This window comes from Abramis brama (assembly GCF_963993115.1).
Source record: "Abramis brama genome assembly, chromosome: 25".
In the NCBI taxonomy this organism is placed as follows: Eukaryota; Metazoa; Chordata; class Actinopteri; order Cypriniformes; family Leuciscidae; genus Abramis; species Abramis brama.
The window spans coordinates 19,498,168-19,516,871 of record NC_139987.1 but is presented as its reverse complement, the minus strand read 5'-3'; the positions used below and the strand labels follow the sequence as shown (position 1 = coordinate 19,516,871).

Below are 18,704 nucleotides of genomic sequence, written 5' to 3'. Positions count from 1 at the left end.
TTAACGATATCTTTAGCATTTCTCATCCAAACAACGGCAAACTTGGCACTGCACTTACTCGTGCCCGTAGCGAGACACCTGTCAAGTTTGAAATTCATCGGACTAACGGTTCGAGAGATATGCGGTTAACAGACACACAGACAGACATACAGACAGACAGACAGACAGACAGACACGCAAATTGCCCGTGCAAAATCAGTTTTTAAGTGTGTTTTTAGTCATTGTTGGTTTGGTGTGTTTGAGTGCACATTGTTACAATTACACAGCAAAAGTTCAGTGACATTTTTATTTGTGCATGGTAGAAAGCACAACGTGAACTCCGAGAAAACGCTATGCTTGAGCAAACAGTTTGTGAATAGGCAACTACAAATGATGCCCGTGAAAGAGACTGTGAACGCATTGAATAGGATATGTTTAGTTGGTGAATAACATAGGCTACTATTACACAGCAGCGATAACGTTAAGCGCACTAGAATGAAATATAATATTCAGAAGTAAACAGCATAGCTGACTTATAGATTCAGTATCTGATCATGCATATATCACCAGAAGGCCGAAATTGGGTGAACATTTGTCAGGCCGCCGAGGGCACACCCTTCGACGAAAACTCAAGATCTTCGCAATTTAACGTTGCAAAGGCCTTAAGATTACGCTCACCAAATTTGAAGAGGATCAGATCAAAACTGTAGGAGGAGTTCGTTAAAGTACAACATCAGGAAATTACGAAAAATGCACAAAATCTAGGAGGAAGTTCAAAATAGCTGACTTCCTGTTGTGTTTAGGGCTATGCTTCAAGAGACTTGCTTCATCGACTGAGGCGGCGTCATCAAGGGACTTAAACAGTTTAGCCTGCAGGACTTGGAGAATAGCCATCGCATGGAGGGCGGACACCGCTTCTCCTGCCGCTCTGTATGCCTTGTCAGCCTGATGAGCCGTGAACCTGCAGGGTTTGGACGGCAGACTGCGGTCCGAGCCCAGAGCAGGCGTCGATGGGCAGAGATGGGCGGCGACGGTCTCTTCCACGGGAGGCACGTGCAGATATCCATGTGCCTCCGAGTCGTTGACGTGGCGAACATGGCCTGGGTAGAGGCGAGGGTGCGCGCCGACTGGGGCGCAGCCCACGACTTTACCACGTGGTCGTGCACGTCCGGGAAGAAGGGGGTTCCCCTCTTCGATGCGGCCCTCGAGTTGAGGAACCACGAATCGAGCTTACTCTTGGTAGGCTCATCCGGAGCGCTCCAGGAGAGGTCCAGCTCGGACACAGCCTTACTGCGGATCCTGAAGAGCTCCTCCTGGAGGTCTGCAGGGCCCTCCTCTGGCTTGGCGGATTCAGATCGCCAGTCCTTCTCCGAAGCCGACAGGGACATCGAGTCGTCTTCCACGCTCGCTCCAAAGGAGATGAAGTCCGCGACTTTGCGAGGGGGTTGGAAGGAAGCATCCAGGAAGCTTACCGCGTCCCATTCTTTGTCCCCGGGGGTGGCGGGTGGCCCAATCCCCGCTGCTACACGAGCTACTTCTCGTCTGGCCTTGAGTGCTCTCACGGGCATATCTGCGCAGAGATCGCACGCAAGGTCGTCCGAGAGCGCTGACTCGGCGTGAGCCAGGCCCATGCAGGCGATGCAAAAAAGGTGCGTGTCGGGCTGCACGATGGGGCCCGAGCACAGATTGCATAAGGTCGCCATCGGATGCTGAAGACAGTAACGTATCTTCGGTGCACCTTCAACGATGGCAAGGTTGATTTTCTAGTCGATAGTTGTATAGTACACTTGATTTGAGCGTGAAAAGAGAGATTCTGATGCAATTGGCGCGTTTATGCAATGAATGTGTTTTTGATTTCCTCCATATACCAATTAATGCTCTTTTACCTTGAATGGCAGGTGGGTGTTGTTCATGCCAAGGCTCGTCTGCCTGGGAGAAGCTCACTGGTACATCTGAGAAAGGTGAAGTTGGTAAATTTTGTATGTTATTAAAATATTACATGACAAAAATATCAGTTTTAAAAATGTAAACTGTATGTACAAAATATGACCGCCGCTCAGGCCTGCACTGGCTTTCCACAAAAAGAAATGACGTGGAGCAATTTGGCTGTATTGCGTGTTTATGTATATACCTAAAAAAAGTAGTAGTATGTGCATGTCTGTCTGTGTGTGTGTGTATGTGTGTGTGTTTGTGTCTGTGTGTGTATGTATGCGTGCGTACATGTGTGTGCGCGTGTGTGTGTCTGTGAATGTGGATTTGTATGTGTGTGTGTATGGGTGTGTGTCTGTGCGTGTGGATGTCAGTGTGTGTGCATGCTTGCGTTTGTTTGTATTCCTGCATGTGTGTGTGTGACAGTTAGGGTTGCCAACTTCAGAAAAGGAAAATGCGGGACAATCGTGGTTATTTATAGGAAAATGAGGGACACTCAAAATATTTGTACTGTATCACACAGTGTATGTCATTTCAGTGTCTGCAGTTAAGTTTGTGTTTAAAAGGTTATCAGACATAAACACATAATGTCATACATGAAAAAAGTCACATTACAAACAAACCATAGTTCAAAATAACAGCATTTATCTAAAATAGAAAGCTTTTTTAACATTATACACTAGGCTTACAGTTCAAAAGTTTGGGGTTAGTAAGATTATTTTTTGGGAAAAAAAATAAAGAAAGTAATTGCCTACTTTTATTCAGCAAGGATGCATTACATTAATCAAAAGTGACAGTTAAGATAATGTTACAAAAGCTTTCTATGTACTTTCTAAAAGCTTTAAAACATTAATAATAATCAGAAATGTTTTTTGAGCATATTATTCCCTCAGGTAGATTACATGTTTTCTTGCGTGGCTGGATGTTAGACTCATGAACAATAATCACGTTGTTTGCATTCGCCAAAATTGATTAGCCGAAATCAAAACGTGGACAGTGAAAGGAAATTACCGTTAGCGCGAGACGAGTCCGGCTTGAAGCGGAAGCGACCAGACGGCAGAGGATGTTCGCAAATCAAACAATGATTTGTCTCAAAACAGTGATTAAAAAAAGCTGTGATTGGATGATGACAGGTGTCGGTGATCATTCTCAAGTGTCGTGGTCAGCACTGCTGCTGTTGCTGTTGTATCAGTCAGTGGTTTATCAGCTTGTCAAAAAACGGGACACGGGAGGTCATGCAAGGGACAAATAAATTAGGCCCAAAATGCGGGACGTCCCGCCTAATTCGGGACAGTTGGCAACCTAGTGACAGTATCATCCTAAACCAGCAACCCTTCGCTCAACACCACCATCTACAGGCCGATGAGTGTACAGTCACTAAATGTGCACATAAATGAATTTATTTTATACCCCCCCCATGGATGAAATTCTACGAAACTTAGCATACCCCCAGAGGATGTCAAGTTAATCATACACATGAAATATGGTGCAGTTCTGAACATCTCAACTGAAGATAGGGGCGATTAAAGCAGAATAATATTGCATTTTCATTTTTTATGGGAGGGGCGCAAATCACAAATGAGTGATTATGGGCTAGGTTGATGTGGGCCCTTAAGAGCAACATACCATAAAAATTTCTTCATCCTCGGTGCCACGGTTCAGGTAGTTATTTAGGAAAAACTGCATTTTTTGGGTTTGGGGGGGCCCAGCGCGGGGGGGGAGTGGCCCCCGGGGACCAAACGAAATTTTTCCGTAAAAGTCTAGTGGGGCTACATGCCCACCAAATTTCATGTTCCCCGGTGTTTCGGTGTCCCTGGTATCGTTGACGAAAAAATTCAGTAGATGACGAAAAAAAACAAAAAAAAACTTTGACAATCCCTATATGACCGCTTTCGCTAGCTACGCTAGCGGCGGTCATAATTAATTATTGTGTGTTAAAGAGGCACTGAAACAAAACAACGGTCATGAGGAACTAAGAAAGCTTTCCCCTCAATGTTCTCAAACTTGCAGAAATTGATTGTTCTTGAGAGGTCATCAACTAGATGAATACCAAGTGCTGAAGATGGAAGGGGATAGTCAAAAAAAAGTTCATGATTGTTGAAGGTACTGTAGGCTACATAAATTTCATCCCTCACTGAAATTATATTTTGCAGCTTTGCAACTTTACCCCCAATGTAAACAAAACTGTTTGCCTGGTCCAGTTTCAGCGTGTAAGAGCATGTTTTTAATTCTCTGTACTGTGAAGCTCCCTGAAAAGATTCGGGTAGAGGGCCAGCTGTATGCAGTTTTCTGAGCATCTTTGGGTTGTTTTTCTTTTTTTCTTTGCTGCAGCTTTGCATCTCGGAGAACCTTCTTACAATTTGGCTTAACGGACATGTAGGTTTTCGCAGGAGTCTTTTCAGCTTGTGCAGGTAATCCTCGAACTTGAAAGCGCTGAAGTTGTCAAGTACGCCATGGTGTTTTGCATCTTCTGCAAGATGTACAAGAAGAGTGGACGTTGTAGGACAGGAATTTGGGGCCATATAACTGTCCAAAGTGTGTGACAAAAAGTCGCAGGATATCATTGGCATATTCAATGTGATCTCCAATTAGGCTGTTATTGCTCAGGATGAAAATTCCCACAAAAAACAACAGGAAGTTTTTGTACACCTCTGTGCCAAGGAGATCTTTTAGCATAACAGGGCCTGTGTACAATAAAAACTGTCTGAACTCGGTCGCCTTCCATCGATCTATTTCCCTCAGTGCCCTTGGTTTGTGTGCAAATTCCAAGGGAACATTTTTCTGGCCACCAACCAACCTTTCTGTCAGTACAGTGACTTGGAATCCTGACAGCCTGCAAGTGAGAGGACCCAGCCGGAGCCACAAGTGGAGAAGCCGTCTCATGACTCCAAGGCACACAAGGTGCATATAATCTAGGGGGAATCCAGAGACCATGTCCAGGGAGGTTTCTTCCAGAGGTGAGGTTCCATGATGGTGATCTGAATCAGTTTTATTTCGGAAACTCTCATTATTTCTAAGAGGCATGCCATTTCTAGGGAAGGTCATCCTGTTCTCCATGTACACGGCATCTTGAATGCACTTTTCGCACCCATGGTAGCCTGTGTGTCCTTTCACCTTTTTCAAAAAAGCCTGTGCAGGTGCGTAACAAACCATTGAGGTAAGCTGTAGTGTTAAACTGACTCCCTCAAATTCAAACCCATTGCCTACTTCTTTTATTTCACAGATGAAGTCTTTGAGAAACTCCTCCAGTGAACTAGGTTTACTAGCACCACAAAATAAACCTATTGTCACAGGTTCGTCCTGCACCAAGTTTTGCACAGTTCCAAGAATAGGCCAGAATTGAGTTGTAGAGAGGCAAACCATCAATGTTCACATATAAAATCCAAAAAATCACATTGTATGATTTTTAAGTAATTAATTTGCATTTTATTACAAGACATAAGTATTTGATACATCAGAAAAGCAGAACTTAATATTTGGTACAGAAAAGTTCTCCGCATCTCCAATAGTGTAAAGGAAAGAGCCACTCGCAAATAATCTTAGGGCAATGCAAACAGTTTGTGGTGTAGTTAAAGCCCGACTCCGACAAGTCGAAAATAAATAAGCGTTTGCAACAAATTAATAATGTAAACTACAATCTCAAGAGTCACGAGAAAAAATCTCAGAAAGTGCACTATCGCGCTGCGCTGGACTTCCCGTATCAGCTCCGCTTATAAAGCCGCAATCTAATCCTGTTAACATGAAATAAGCCTGCTCCCGAGCAGGTTTAAGCTTACAGACCTGTTGCTATGACAGCAAGTCTAGGATGAGCTTCGAAGAACCAAACAATCCAAGATCATGCCAAATCGCCAACAATCAAATCCAGCTAACTGAGTTAGCGACGTACGAAGAACCCTATACGAAGGACGTATATGTGAACCCTGTAGGCTACAGCAAATATTTCTCTTGAGAAGGTGAGAAAATTTTGTTTTAGCATATTTCAGCAGATTGAAATATACGTTTTCACACTCTAATAGATCATGACCAGAGAGGCGTTTCATCTTTTCGGTCTAGTTTTCATGCTGAATATGTGATGGGGTCTCAATTGGACCAGCATGTTAAAAATGAATAGCTCCACTCTAAATGTAAAAGTTTCAAATTGAATTGTCAGTTTAAGTTTCATAAATCTAACTTTATGTCTTTTAATATATGGTAACTCTACAGGCTTTGACTGGTTTCTCAGTAGAAGTTGAGACACTAGATGGCAGGCTTCTCAACATCCCCATTAATGACATTGTGCAGTGAGTAAAACATTTATCTTTTTTAACAAGCACGTTTATATGTTACTCAGCAGAACTTCTGAACAAAGTTCATATTTAAGACAGTTTCATTTTTAATTTCTTTGTACTACAGCCCTCAGTACACCAACGCTGTGACCGGGGAGGGAATGCCACTAGCCAACAACCCATCCAAGAGAGGCGACCTGATCATTCGCTTCTTTACACATTTTCCAGAGAAGCTCTCGGCTGAAAAGAAACGGCTTCTAAAACGAGCCCTTTCATGAAAACTAATCCAGACTTCTTAAGTCCAGTCAGTCATTAGAAATGTTGATTCTGAGGATTAAACACAACAGATTTAAACTGGTGTTTTTTTAATAGCCTAATTTTATTTCACAGATTCTGAAAGACAGAAGAACCATGTAAAACCCAAAGATCAAGTTTAATAGACATGTAAACAATTCACACAGAAAATCTAAAGTCAAGAGAAAGTTAGAACCACATCAGCAAAGCTCAACTAACAGCATTCTATGCTCTTAAAGAGGAGTGACCCAGTTATGGCGCGCTGCCATCAGGGCCCGTTTCAGCTGTTCATAGGTGACAAACATAACCACGTTCCAGGAGCCCAGCCTCAGAAACGATGGCATGAATCTAAAAAGAAAACAAACAGATGTCAATTCTACATTCATCCTCCAATCATTACAGTAAAGCTGTAGTTGGTCAAGAAAACCGACCCCTTGTAAAAAGCCTTTGGTCCCTCTTTAGCGAACATGGCTACAGCACAGCTGAGGGCACTGCTGTACTGGCCCTGGGCGGAGTTCATGTATCTTGTCTTCACAACATCAACAGGAGAAGCAATAACTGTGGTGCAGAAACCAGCTCCAAATGCAGATGTGAAGTGGCAGGGAAGATCATCTGTGAAGAAGAGCAGCTATAAATGTTTCTGTTTTAGTCTTACTCAAGTTTGCAATACTTTTTTTGCAACATCATCTTACCAGTCATCAGCATTGATTTTATAAGTGCATCTTTGATGAGGTCATAGGTCACCAGCTCAGTGCAGTTTACAATGGCATTGCGGGTGATGTTTGGGCCAGTTCCTTAGAAAGGATAGAAAGGGTAGTATAAATTAGAAGGGAGAGAATAAAATGTATAACAATAAATTACACCATATTTTTAATGCACTTTAGGTACATAATATTTTTGTTTATTACTTATACTTTTTTTTTTTGAAGTTATAAATGCAAATAATAAACTTAAAATAACATAAGTTATTTTATTACATAGTATTAGTAGTAATAAAAACTGCATTAAAATAATTTATATATTTAAAAAGTATTATTAGTAGTGGTAATAGTATAATAAAATTCAAATATTTATATAAGTATTATGAAATAAATGTAATTAACGAAATAATGTTTATTACATTTAACACATTTTTTTGTTATATTATTAATAAAATAAGTTATTTACATATTAGTAAAATAAACTATGCATTAAAATAACGTTGTAATTTAAATGTATAATTTTTTTAAAAGCTATTTTTAAACTTAAGTTGTTTATTAATTACACTTGTATAAATTTAACAAATACGAATGTAGTTGTAACTACTTTTTTGTTAAATTTATATAAAGAATTAATAAGTGTGTGTGTGTGTGTGTGTGTGTGTGTGTGTGTGTGTGTGTGTGTGTGTGTGTGTGTGTGTGTGTGTGTGTGTGTGTGTGTGTGTGTGTGTGTGTGTGTGTGTGTATATATATATATATATATATATATATATATATATATATATATATATATATATAAACATTGACATAATTGGGCCCAACGCTCACCTTTCCACAAACCACGAAACCCTTCTTCCTTTGCAATGGTCCGATATGCATCCATCGTGCCATGGTAACGTTTATTGGCCCCGGCGCTGATCTGAGCCTGAAACCGTACCTTCACCACATCCGTAGGTTGGGCCAAAGCCACTGCCATGGCTCCAGTTGTACAGCCAGCCATCAACCTACTGCCAATCCCGATGTCTAATAAAGGAAAATGCATTGAAATGGGGTTAATATGAGAGGTCTTGCATTAAAAAAATAAAATAAATTATAATAATTTCCTATTATCTCTGCATACAAGTGTAGAGCACATGGAATGAACTTACGATCTGAGCCTTTGGTGTAGAACTGCTTGACTGAATCATAGAGGCCAATGCGTACAGAGGCAAAGCTCATCTGACGCTGCAGTCCCGCAACCAACCCGTTGTAGAGACTTCGTGGCCCCTCAACACGCACCATGGTGCTGATCGTGCCAAACACTCCACGATATTGCACCGGACCATGGCCTGTGTTCGCAGGACCTTTGGTCTCCCCTTGAATCTGTACAGAACAAAAGGTGGATGGAGAAACTTTACAGAATCACAGGGGAGGGAAGCAGCATCTTCAGGTTAAAAAGGGTCCACAGTGATCCTGGGGCAGCAAGGACAATCATCAAGGCCTGGACCTGCTTACGTTGCTAGTGTAAAAAAAAAAAAAAAAAATTATAGAGCTGCCATCAGTATGGGTGTGACTTTAAACAATCCAACTGAAAGAAAAGATTATTGCTGCAAATTGACCTGGATTGAGTCATCACACGTGTCTGTTGTCTCCAGACTCAACCGCTGACTCAACCGCTGGCTCAGCTGTCATTCAAGCAAAGTTTTGTCATTTAAACAAGTTCCACACAACAAAGACTCACCTGAAGTCTAACTTTTGCTGTGTCCAGTGGAAACGTGAAAAGGTCTGCAATGCAGGCTGCGGTTCCCGCACCAATAAACTTCACAGTGGCTGTAGGAGGCACATCACCAGCACTGAATCCAACCATGTTTAATTGAAGTCAGAATCACAGGAAGTCAGGAACGTAAAAGATGAAACGGAATGTGTTGTTGAAAACCAATGAAGTGAACACAAGATAGGTGGACTCCACCCTAACCTGGATAAGGAAGACACATAATATTATTCACTATGGCATTCATGTAATGTTTGTTTTTTTAATAAGGGTTATTATGCAAACTTAAGCCATTTTCGTTGGGAACACATTTAATTAACTTAGCTTTGGATATTTTTAAGCCATTTGGAGTGGGACAACACATGTACTTAAGACACTTCTCTCAAACAGTCAACAGACAAAAACAGGAACATAATGTTCTTTCTGACATGCTAATCTATAAGCCGACGTCATCATCCTGTTTGCATCTGCGTGGGGGTTTTGTTGACTTTCTACCACACAAAGGAACTTCAACAAAGGAATTGCGGATACACACAAAGTGCGAGATTATATAATGGTTACGCGATATTAAAATCAACGAGATCAACTATAATATTGGTTAAAACAAACGAATAAACGCCTTTGGAAAAACTTACCGGTTTGGATGATAACTTTAAGATTCTCTAAAAGCATCTCTTTGGTTGAAATTACTTTCAACTTGAATTTTGTTGCCGTGTTCTTCCATAAAGAAACGTTTATCCCCCGTACAAATAAAAAACATACTCCAAAGTCTGAAAGACAAAAACTCCGTATTACATACAGCTCAGCATCACTTCAAATAAACAGAAAATACTTTCGCTAGTAGAGGAGAACGTCTGTTCATACTATGTAAGTTCACAATACTCACCTTGAACAAAAATGTATGTCTATGAATAAAAGTGTTTACTGAAGAAGAAAAAAAAAACTCCTTCGGAAAGTTAACAGTTTAAAACCACAGGTGCTCTGCTCTGTTCTGAACGCGGCAGCGACCTTTTTAAACTCCTTCGAGGAAACCACGTGACACATGTGATGCGTCATTCGTCGCATAAGTGTAGTTAACGCCTCTTCTGGCTTTACTGATAAACACCTATTTCCAACGTTCATCTTTCATTGTTTTCGGTTTTCAGATTTAGGTTATTAAACTAGAAACCCATGTGTTATTTGAAGAAGTTTATCAGCATACGAAATATGAACAATGTTTTAAATGCCAGGTAAATTCTGCTAAACGTTCACTTAAAAAATATTGGTCACGCTACTTTTAAATACATCGGGGTTTGTTGTCACAAGGGCTTTATCTCAGTAACTGAGCTGTCGAGTCAAAATACTAGTATGCAGTCGTGCATTTGCTCTAGTTTAAATGTGTCGAATGTTAGTTTAATATATGTTGGTGTTTCATCCTAATTGTTTTGTGTTTCGGAATTGTAAACTTGGTCCAGTGACAATATGCCAATATTTCAAAGTATGCTTATACACATGAAATTGACTTGCAAAAACAAATATATCCTGAGAAATATTCCTTAAGAATTAAAGTGTGACAACTAGCCCCAGACTCCCCATGTGAATGAAACGCTGAGTCATTCTGAATCATTATGCGATGTAGTTACACATATGTTTTTCATAAAAGAGGACTTTCAGTTCTCCCTTTTTTCAAGACACATCCCCTGGATTTGCTTTTTCACATAGACTGGTATTATTCGGTATTAAAATCATTTATATGAATTATCAGTTTCATGTAAAGAATTCATCTTAATATCCTCATAGCCTATAACCAAAAGCATATTAACTACATACTTCATTACATACTGAACTCACCATTATATAAGAAAAAGCTTAAGTTTCATGGAGGTATGTTATCACGGAACTATGTTGGAGAAAGTTCAACTTCATGCAAAACAAAATAACTATGTTCACCTGAGACATGGGTTAAAACCTGCAGTGACACGTGCTTCATGAACTGCGCACTGTTGCTCATTATTGTGTGACCATCAGGCCTGATCCTAGGTTAATTCAAGGGTCACATACACAGCAGTCTCTTAGAGAGCATCAGGCATCTCTTCTGTCACACGTCCTTGTCTTCCTTTTTTGTCACCCACTTCACAGATTTGCATTTGTCTTCTGATTGTTAACTGGGCAAATGCACTTCCTCTTTCCCTCAAGTGAACTTCACAGCTCCGTTCTAATGAAGATTTTGTTTGTCTGTCTTTTATAGGTCAGCACGAGAGTTCGGAAAAGCAGTTTGAAGACACTTTCTGATCCTTTGTCATGTGAAAGCCATTTGTGATGTGCTCTCTGTTGATTTGATCATTGAACCTGATTAAATGACTCTTGGGTTCAGGGGAGTCAAATGCATGTGATCTAAATGAGTTGTATGTTCATGTTTTGATACTTAAAACAGTTTAGACCTTTTATCAAAAGAAATAGGTATATCATAAAAAAAACTTTATTTTCCAATAATGTACAGTTTACAGTTTATAGTATAAATATTCATTCAGTTATTAAAGCTATGGACCCGTTTTCATGACATTTTAAAAGCGCATACATAAACAGTGAACTCTAATGCCACCACCTCTCTCAGTGTACCATGATACTAAAACTAAGACAAAATATGCACATTCTGCTTTATCAGCCATGCATCTCATGATATTTGGTGACTCATCTCTTTCATTTTTGATGAGCTTGACCTTTGGCCTTTAAAAGTTGCAGCATTTTTTCAGTGATAAGACTTAACCGTGAATCCCTTTGTTCTCTGCTCTCTCTGTTCAATCAATATCAGAAGATACTGACAATGTCCATTCAGAAAGGTGATTCCCATGAGCGCTGCATTGTAGTCATACATCTCTTGATTTGCTCGTAGGAGACGAACATCACAATGTTCCAGGATCCCAGGCGCAGGAAGGAGGGCACGAAGCTGTTGGGGAAGATGAAGATGACACATTCACGGTACTGAAAATAAGAATGTGTGCATTGTTCAGTGTAAATAACACATCATGATTGGTTTACAGCATGATTTTTCTTACCCCTTATAGAAAGCTTTTGGTCCCTCTTTGGTTAGCATAGTGAGGGCACAGTTAAGTGCACTGCGGTACTGGCCTGTAGATGAGTTCATGAAGCGGGTCTTTACCACATCTACTGGAGACGCCACGATCGTGGTGCAGAAGCCAGCGCCGAATGCAGCAGTAAAGTGGCACGGTAGGTTATCTAAACAGGGCACACATGTTAGACAACAAGTACATAAAAATAACCATAATGAAAGCATATTCTCATGGTAGCATACCTGTCATGAGGTCGTATTGTAATATGAGTTCCTTGATGATGTCGTAAGTAACCAGCTCCGAGCAGTTCACGATCGCGTTCCTTGTGATGTTTGGCATGCAGCCTAAAATAGAGAAAAACATGCATGTTTATCTCCACTAGAACACATCCACTTAGAATGGCATGTGAAAGCTGAAGTTAAAGGGATAGTGCATTGAAAAATAACTATTGTGTCATAATTTACTCACCCTTATGTCATTTCAAGCCTGTATGACTTTATTTCTTCTGCAGGACCAAAAAGAAGATATTTTGTCTCAGTGTATTTTTATCCATACAATGAAATTCAGTGGCGCCCAATGTTTTATACAGTGCAATTTTAGTATTTATTAATATTTTGAATTGGCTTTTATTTTTTTACATTTTCAGTTTTCATTTTGATTTAGTAATTGTGTTATGTGCTTTTGTCAGTTTTATTACTTTTTCAATTTAATTAGCTTTAATTTATTTTTATTTCAGTTTTAGCTTTTGTAATTTTTTGTACTTTTTAAGTGTAAGTTTTTCATCTAATATTTATATTTTATTTTATTTCACTTACAGATTTTATTAGTATTTTTAGCTATAGGTAGCAATAACAACACTGGCTTGGACACCATAAACTTACATTGTGTGGAGAAAAACAACAGAAGCATTCTTCAAAATATCTTCTTTGTTCCCAAGAAATTCAAACAGGTTTGGAATGAAACGAGGGTGAGTAAATGATGATAGGATTTTTTGGGGTCTTTTGCTCACCTTTCCATAGCCCTCGAATACCCTCATCGCGGGCGATAGTCCGATATGCATCCATTGTGCCGTTGTATCTTTTTAATCCATCAGACTGACGCACTTGAGCCTGAAAACGCACTTTTACGACATCTGTGGGCTGTGCAAACGTGACAGCCATGGCCCCGGTGGTGCAGCCAGCCAGCAGGCGAGTCACAATGCTCGCATCTGAGAAGAAAAGAGCAGAGTGTTAGTCTGTCTATAATCATTTCTGTCTCTATTGAAACATACAGTCTGATACTCACTCTCAGATCCTCTGGAGTAGAATTGCTTCATTGAGTCGTAAAGACCGATACGAACAGATGCGAAGCTCATCTGACGTTGCAGTCCTGCCACCAGGCCGTTGTACAGACTACTTGCGCCCTCTGTACGCACCATAGTGGTGATGGTGCCAAATACTCCACGGTATTTCACCACGGCTGATCCTGATGTAGCTATAGACTCTCCCTGGATCTGAAATAAGATTTACTGATGAAAGCCATGACAGATGGATCAAAATGCTTTTTTTGTTTTGTTATTTGATTGTTACTGCAACTCTTACCCCCGGTTTCACAGACAAGGCTTAACTCTAGTCCCAGACTAAAATGCATGTTTGAGTTGTTTTAATTGAAAGCAACTGGCATATCTTAAAATATGTCAGTCCCATTGTTTTGTCTCAAAATGCACATCAGTAATGTTTCCTTCTAAGGCATGTTTATAAAAGCTACTTAACTGTTTAAATTACCTAATTGATCTAAGGTCTAATTCCGGCTTAATCTAAGCCCTGTTTATGAAACCGGGCCTTAACGTATAAAAAATTATATACTTTATGCAATGCTTTTTAATAAGTCCTCACCTGAAGTCTCACTTTTGCTGTGTCCAGGGGGAAAGTGATCAGGTCAGCAAAACATGCTGCCGTACCGGCTCCAAAAAACTTCACAGTGGCAGTTGGTGGCAGATCGGTAGGTTTTATTCCAACCATTTTTCTGTGCTTCTGTTGCAGCAAGAGAATTTGACTCTTTTTTACAGAACTACTTGTGTTTCCCTACCTGAGAGAGAATAAGAATCAGACCAAAAGTAGTTAAGATTCATCACCTCAAATGAATGTTGATTCAGATTAAAGAATTCTAAATAAACATTTACCTCAGCTGATTCACGATCAGGTTTCTTCCAAAAGGATAACTCTCTTGCCTTTTGTTTTAAATGTTTCAACACATTTGGCCATAAAAAATTGTGGCTCAATGTCCCAAAGCAGCATTCCAGCAGCACAAAACTACAGAGAAACATTTAGGATCAATACCCATCATATGTTGATTGGTTGCTATAGAAAAAGCCTGACTGTAAACTCAATATCTCTCATTACTTCAGCTCTGGGTACCCAGAAACATATAAATTAGCATACAATATTGTGTGAAATATAAGAAAATACAGTGTGCTCACCAACCTTGCGGTAATATGAAATTGTTAGTCCAAATTGTACTGACAGAAAGCAGAATAATTATTTCCATCTGGGGGTTAATCCAGCGAGTGTGTTTTCCACCTGAGTATGATGGAAACGGTCTGTCAAACTCTGAATTTATAGGCACATGTGCCGGTTGCAGCCAGTCCCATGTATTCCTTTCATCACACGACTCTAATTTTAACTTTGTGCGGTGGGACAATGTGTAAACTTGTTTACTAGTTAGTAGTTTACCGATAGGGTTGTTGTCTGTTCTCCATATTAAAGGTACACACATATCAGTAAAAAAAAGACATATATATATATATTAGGGCTGTCAAAGTTAGCGCGTTAATCACGCGTTAACGCAAAATCATATTAACGGCACTAATTTTTTTAACGGGCGATTAACGCAGCGCATATTTTCTGTTTGACCCGTGGCCCAACCCTAGTTGGGGAAATGGAGATACACCGTGTTGGCAACTTAGCGACATTGCAGACCCCTTTAGCGATTTTTTTTCCTTCAACAAAGCGCCCAAACCTTATTTAGTTTCTGAGAATCTACCGGCTCTCTCAGCACGCGCGCGCGCGCCTCTCTCTCTCTCTCTCTGCGTCTCGCGCGGAGGAGCAGCGCTTTAATTCAGTTAAACAGATATTATGTTGCTTCTCTAATTTTACAAATATACACGGATATTGTCTTTAGCTTATGTGTATTTGATTTCACCAGACGACGGCTCGATTATCAGAATTTTTGTGCAGTTTAACGTCTTGGAAGGGAGAGCTGGTTATGTTTATTGGGTCGCGTTTCAGTCACCATTTCAAATTCATTGCGTTGTTTGACAATAGAAACAGTAAAATATACCAATGAAAACAGTTTTATTGAGAATTTAGCTTCATCAAAATGGGCACAGAGAGAGACAAACTATAATGTAATAATAAATAATAAATGTACATTTAGCATTTTCAGAAGAGCTGCCCTGTCATGCAAAAATCTAAACATTTTTTTGTTAGTAAATTGCTCAGTGCAAAGAAAGAGAAGTAATGGGAACATGGTATTTCTTTGTTCTTTCTACATGTGTCTAATAGACATGAACAAGTTCTTTGAAAAAACATCTATGACCTTTAAAACATGTCTTGTCTTCATGCTCTATATTGACTATGGTTTCAATAATAAACATACATTTGCATAAAGCATCTATATTTATCCATGCCCACGTTGATTAGAGTATTACAAACTTGAAAAGTATTAATTTAAGGTATATTTAGAACAAATAAAAAAATGTGCGATTAAATGCGATTAATCACGAGTTAACTCACGACAATCATGTGATTAATTGATTAAAAATTTTAATCGATTGACAGCCCTAATATATATATATATATATATATATATATGTGTGTGTGTGTGTGTGTGTGTGTGTGTGTGTGTGTGTGTGTCTGTGTCTGTGTGTATATTTATGTATCAAATTATATAAATTGCACGTAATATTATTAAATTATGAGGATTTCAGATTGTTATTAATTTTATTATAATTTTATTATAATTTATATTTTATATATTTTTTTTTTTATAAATAACACAAGCAAAATATCATTTTGGAAATATTTTCTTGTGCATGTCCATTTAAAATGATTAATTTAATTGTTTATTGTTTTCCACAAAGATAGATGACATGGGCCTCAGTCATGTGTTGCTGTACCATCTCTTTGTCACCTTTCCCCCACTTCCCAAAACACCTCTGGGGGAATTTTGCTCTGTAATCTGAGTGCGATCTCATTGGCTGCTGAGATTGCCATGGTATATATGTTCATCCTATCAGAGAGGGGCTTGTCAGTTTGACTTAAGCACTTAGGGATAATTTTCATTTCTGCTCTTTACAGAGAAGGGATCAGTGTTTCAAGTAATGTTGCCATCAGTTTATTAAAAACACAATGGTTTTTCCATCCATTTTTTCTTTGCCGGATAAAGAGAGAGGAGCGGCTTTACGTAAATATGCCTGACACCCGTGCCAGAGGAAAACAATATGTACCAAGATGCTGCTCCGCCCCAAACTTGTTAAAGTTGTATAAGCTGTTCGGGGAACGCCACTCTATACAGCCAATCTGTGCATGTCTCTGGGAGGGAGTGAATGTGTGCATCTGCCAACAGTAAATCAGGAACCTCTGTAGTCCGGATGAATGCGGCCATTTTAAAGACATTACACATTACAATGAAAAAAAACTTTATCATATGTTCATAGATTTTATATATTTATATAATGCTGTGATCTAAGAGGAATAAGTTAGCAAAAGACTACCCTAAAAAAAGATTTTGAAACTGAACTTAAAATAGTCTATGATTACATGATAATAATTTATTATCATTTGGCTGCTTCGTAAATGCAGTGACGTGACAGTGGCATTATCATGTTTCAATAAATGCTGGGAAATATTTGCTGTGTTGACCTGCCGTCTTAAAGCTGCAGTAGGTGGAAGATCAGAGGAAAGATAAAGGCAAAACATCCATCACAACCCTGTTTGTTTGAGTACATGAGATCAGGACATTCAAAGTGCTGCGTTATGATATTTGAAAATGAAATCTGAACTGCCACAACCTGCTGCTGTTTGCTACCAGCATTCCCAGGAATGTGTGACAAATGAGCTCAATGGGTTTGCATCACTGGCTAAGACACATGTGATTTGCACCTTTGTAAACCTTGATCACTGGCTAAACAACCTTATAGTCTTACATTCTGTATTTTCAAGATTTGCTTGTGTGTGTGTGTTTTTCTACTCTTGAATCACTTGCACCCTTTTCTGCATTGTTTGGTCTGTAATCTTGATGCCCTATCTCTGCTGTCTGCATCCAGCTAGAACCAGTTTCTTCAATGTACCCTGTGATCTTTCAGCTTCTGAAAGAGGTAAACAAACCCCTGTGTCCTACCAGACACTCAGAACGCCCACTATTGAAAGCAGATACATCCTCGACTGACGCAGACGCAGACATGAATTCATGCCTACCATAGACAGCTGCCACTGAGACCTGCCTTGTGTATAAATACATATTTCCTCTGAAAGGAACAGGCACATCTATATATATCCTCCCAGCATTAAAACAAAAGTCAGTAGGTCACACTATGGAAACACAAGTATCTCATCAAAACTCCATGTGTGGTTATTTATCAGTGGCCCACAAAAAGTATTTGGACACTTAAAATGTCTGAATGGTAGATAAAATGTAAAATCAAGTGGCATCAAGCTAGATCTTTTCTACTAATTGAATTTGCAATGACTTTAACCATTGATTTCCAACGTTTGACAACCATAAAATATCCAAATACATTTATTTTCTTGATTTTGAACTGTGTATTTATTGTTTCATGCACAAGCAATTAAATATTTTTTTCTTTAAATGGCACTTGGTTTTGTTATCGAATGCAAAGACATTCATAACATTTTAAGCATGCTAATCACAAGAACAAAGGTTTAGACAGTTAACACAATTAAGATTTAATGCACAGGAAATTTTCAGGTATGTTTTTACATTACAGGAATCTGAATTTTGTAGCTCTAGTGATTTTCTTGACCTCCTGAAGGTCCTAAAAGATGCATTTATAATCCTGAAGCATGTGTGTGCACATTAACGTCACTGCTGACTTCACTGCTGGATTGTTTTCTTTTCCTTGCGTCATTCTTAATATGGCTGTCCCATCATGCCACATCATTCTCTGCATGCTATTGCTGTGTCAGCTGGCAGAGTTCATGGAAATCCATGGCACTCTAGTCATTTGTGCCCTCTTCTTTTTACATAACTAATTTACTATGTAAAACTATATATATATATATTATAATATATTATAACTATATAATATATAATTTATAAAATTACTTCCACAGAGAATTGCAACAATTCAGTGCAATGTAGCTGCTGTCCAGAAGACATTGCTGAATTGTTTGTTGTTTTACTTGTCCACGTAGTTTCATTTTGCGTTTTTACCTTATTTTCAGCAAAAATCAATCATGAGATGGTTTAAAATCACAGATAATTTCATATCAGTACATGTATCTTTCTTAATGTGTGAAATATAAGGAAATATTTATATTTGCAGTAAATGATCAGTATTAATTATAAGTGTCATTAAAATATGAATAACAGAACAAATGTGTATTTCTCTAAGTCCAAGTTCCTGCTAGTGTGTGCTGGTGTGGGTAGCACTTTACAATAAGGTTCCATTTGTCAACATTAGTAAGCTTCCTTATCACCCAATCCTATTGGGTGTTTGGGATGGCAAGGAACATTTTGC

General features: G+C 39.1%; 3 protein-coding genes across 3 annotated transcripts in view; 1 reads left to right on the top strand and 2 right to left on the bottom strand.

The window, feature by feature from the left end:
- The window catches only part of LOC311076893 (dnaJ homolog subfamily B member 13-like), a gene marked incomplete at both ends in the record, with an annotated part of 174,302 nt that extends 167,851 nt beyond the window's left edge, over window positions 1-6,451 (top strand). The window contains 2 exons of the mRNA XM_084105409.1: window positions 6,112-6,188; window positions 6,301-6,451. Coding sequence (XP_083961535.1) covers window positions 6,112-6,188; window positions 6,301-6,451 — 228 coding nt within the window. The remainder of the gene's footprint in view (window positions 1-6,111; window positions 6,189-6,300) is intronic.
- Window positions 6,452-6,587: 136 nt separating this feature from the next.
- Window positions 6,588-9,960, bottom strand: ucp2 (uncoupling protein 2). Its single transcript, XM_084105571.1, has 8 exons — window positions 9,802-9,960; window positions 9,551-9,685; window positions 8,886-9,119; window positions 8,314-8,527; window positions 7,994-8,188; window positions 7,160-7,261; window positions 6,899-7,079; window positions 6,588-6,815 (listed from the first exon to the last, which is right to left on the bottom strand). The coding sequence occupies exons 3-8, from the start codon at window positions 9,009-9,011 to the stop codon at window positions 6,701-6,703; spliced, it is 933 nt and encodes a 310-aa protein (XP_083961697.1). The 5' UTR covers window positions 9,012-9,119; window positions 9,551-9,685; window positions 9,802-9,960; the 3' UTR covers window positions 6,588-6,700.
- A 1,397-nt stretch (window positions 9,961-11,357) lies between these two features.
- Window positions 11,358-14,605, bottom strand: ucp3 (uncoupling protein 3). Its single transcript, XM_084105572.1, has 8 exons — window positions 14,428-14,605; window positions 14,127-14,256; window positions 13,840-14,032; window positions 13,250-13,457; window positions 12,975-13,172; window positions 12,208-12,309; window positions 11,951-12,131; window positions 11,358-11,841 (listed from the first exon to the last, which is right to left on the bottom strand). Exons 3-8 carry the CDS (start codon window positions 13,963-13,965, stop codon window positions 11,727-11,729), a joined length of 930 nt encoding a protein of 309 aa, XP_083961698.1. The 5' UTR covers window positions 13,966-14,032; window positions 14,127-14,256; window positions 14,428-14,605; the 3' UTR covers window positions 11,358-11,726.
- Window positions 14,606-18,704: the final 4,099 nt, after the last annotated feature.

Coding starts and splice junctions, on each gene's coding strand:
- ucp2 (XM_084105571.1), bottom strand. CDS start 9,011: ATGGTTGGATTCAGTGCTGGTGATGTGCCTCCTACAGCCACTGTGAAG. Junction 8,189..8,313: donor CTACACCAAAGGCTCAGATC/GTAAGTTCATTC, acceptor TTCCTTTATTAG/ACATCGGGATTGGCAGTAGG. Junction 6,816..6,898: donor CCAAAGGCTTTTTACAAGGG/GTCGGTTTTCTT, acceptor TTTTCTTTTTAG/ATTCATGCCATCGTTTCTGA.
- ucp3 (XM_084105572.1), bottom strand. CDS start 13,965: ATGGTTGGAATAAAACCTACCGATCTGCCACCAACTGCCACTGTGAAG. Junction 12,132..12,207: donor ACAATACGACCTCATGACAG/GTATGCTACCAT, acceptor TGCCCTGTTTAG/ATAACCTACCGTGCCACTTT. Junction 11,842..11,950: donor CCAAAAGCTTTCTATAAGGG/GTAAGAAAAATC, acceptor CTTCCCCAACAG/CTTCGTGCCCTCCTTCCTGC.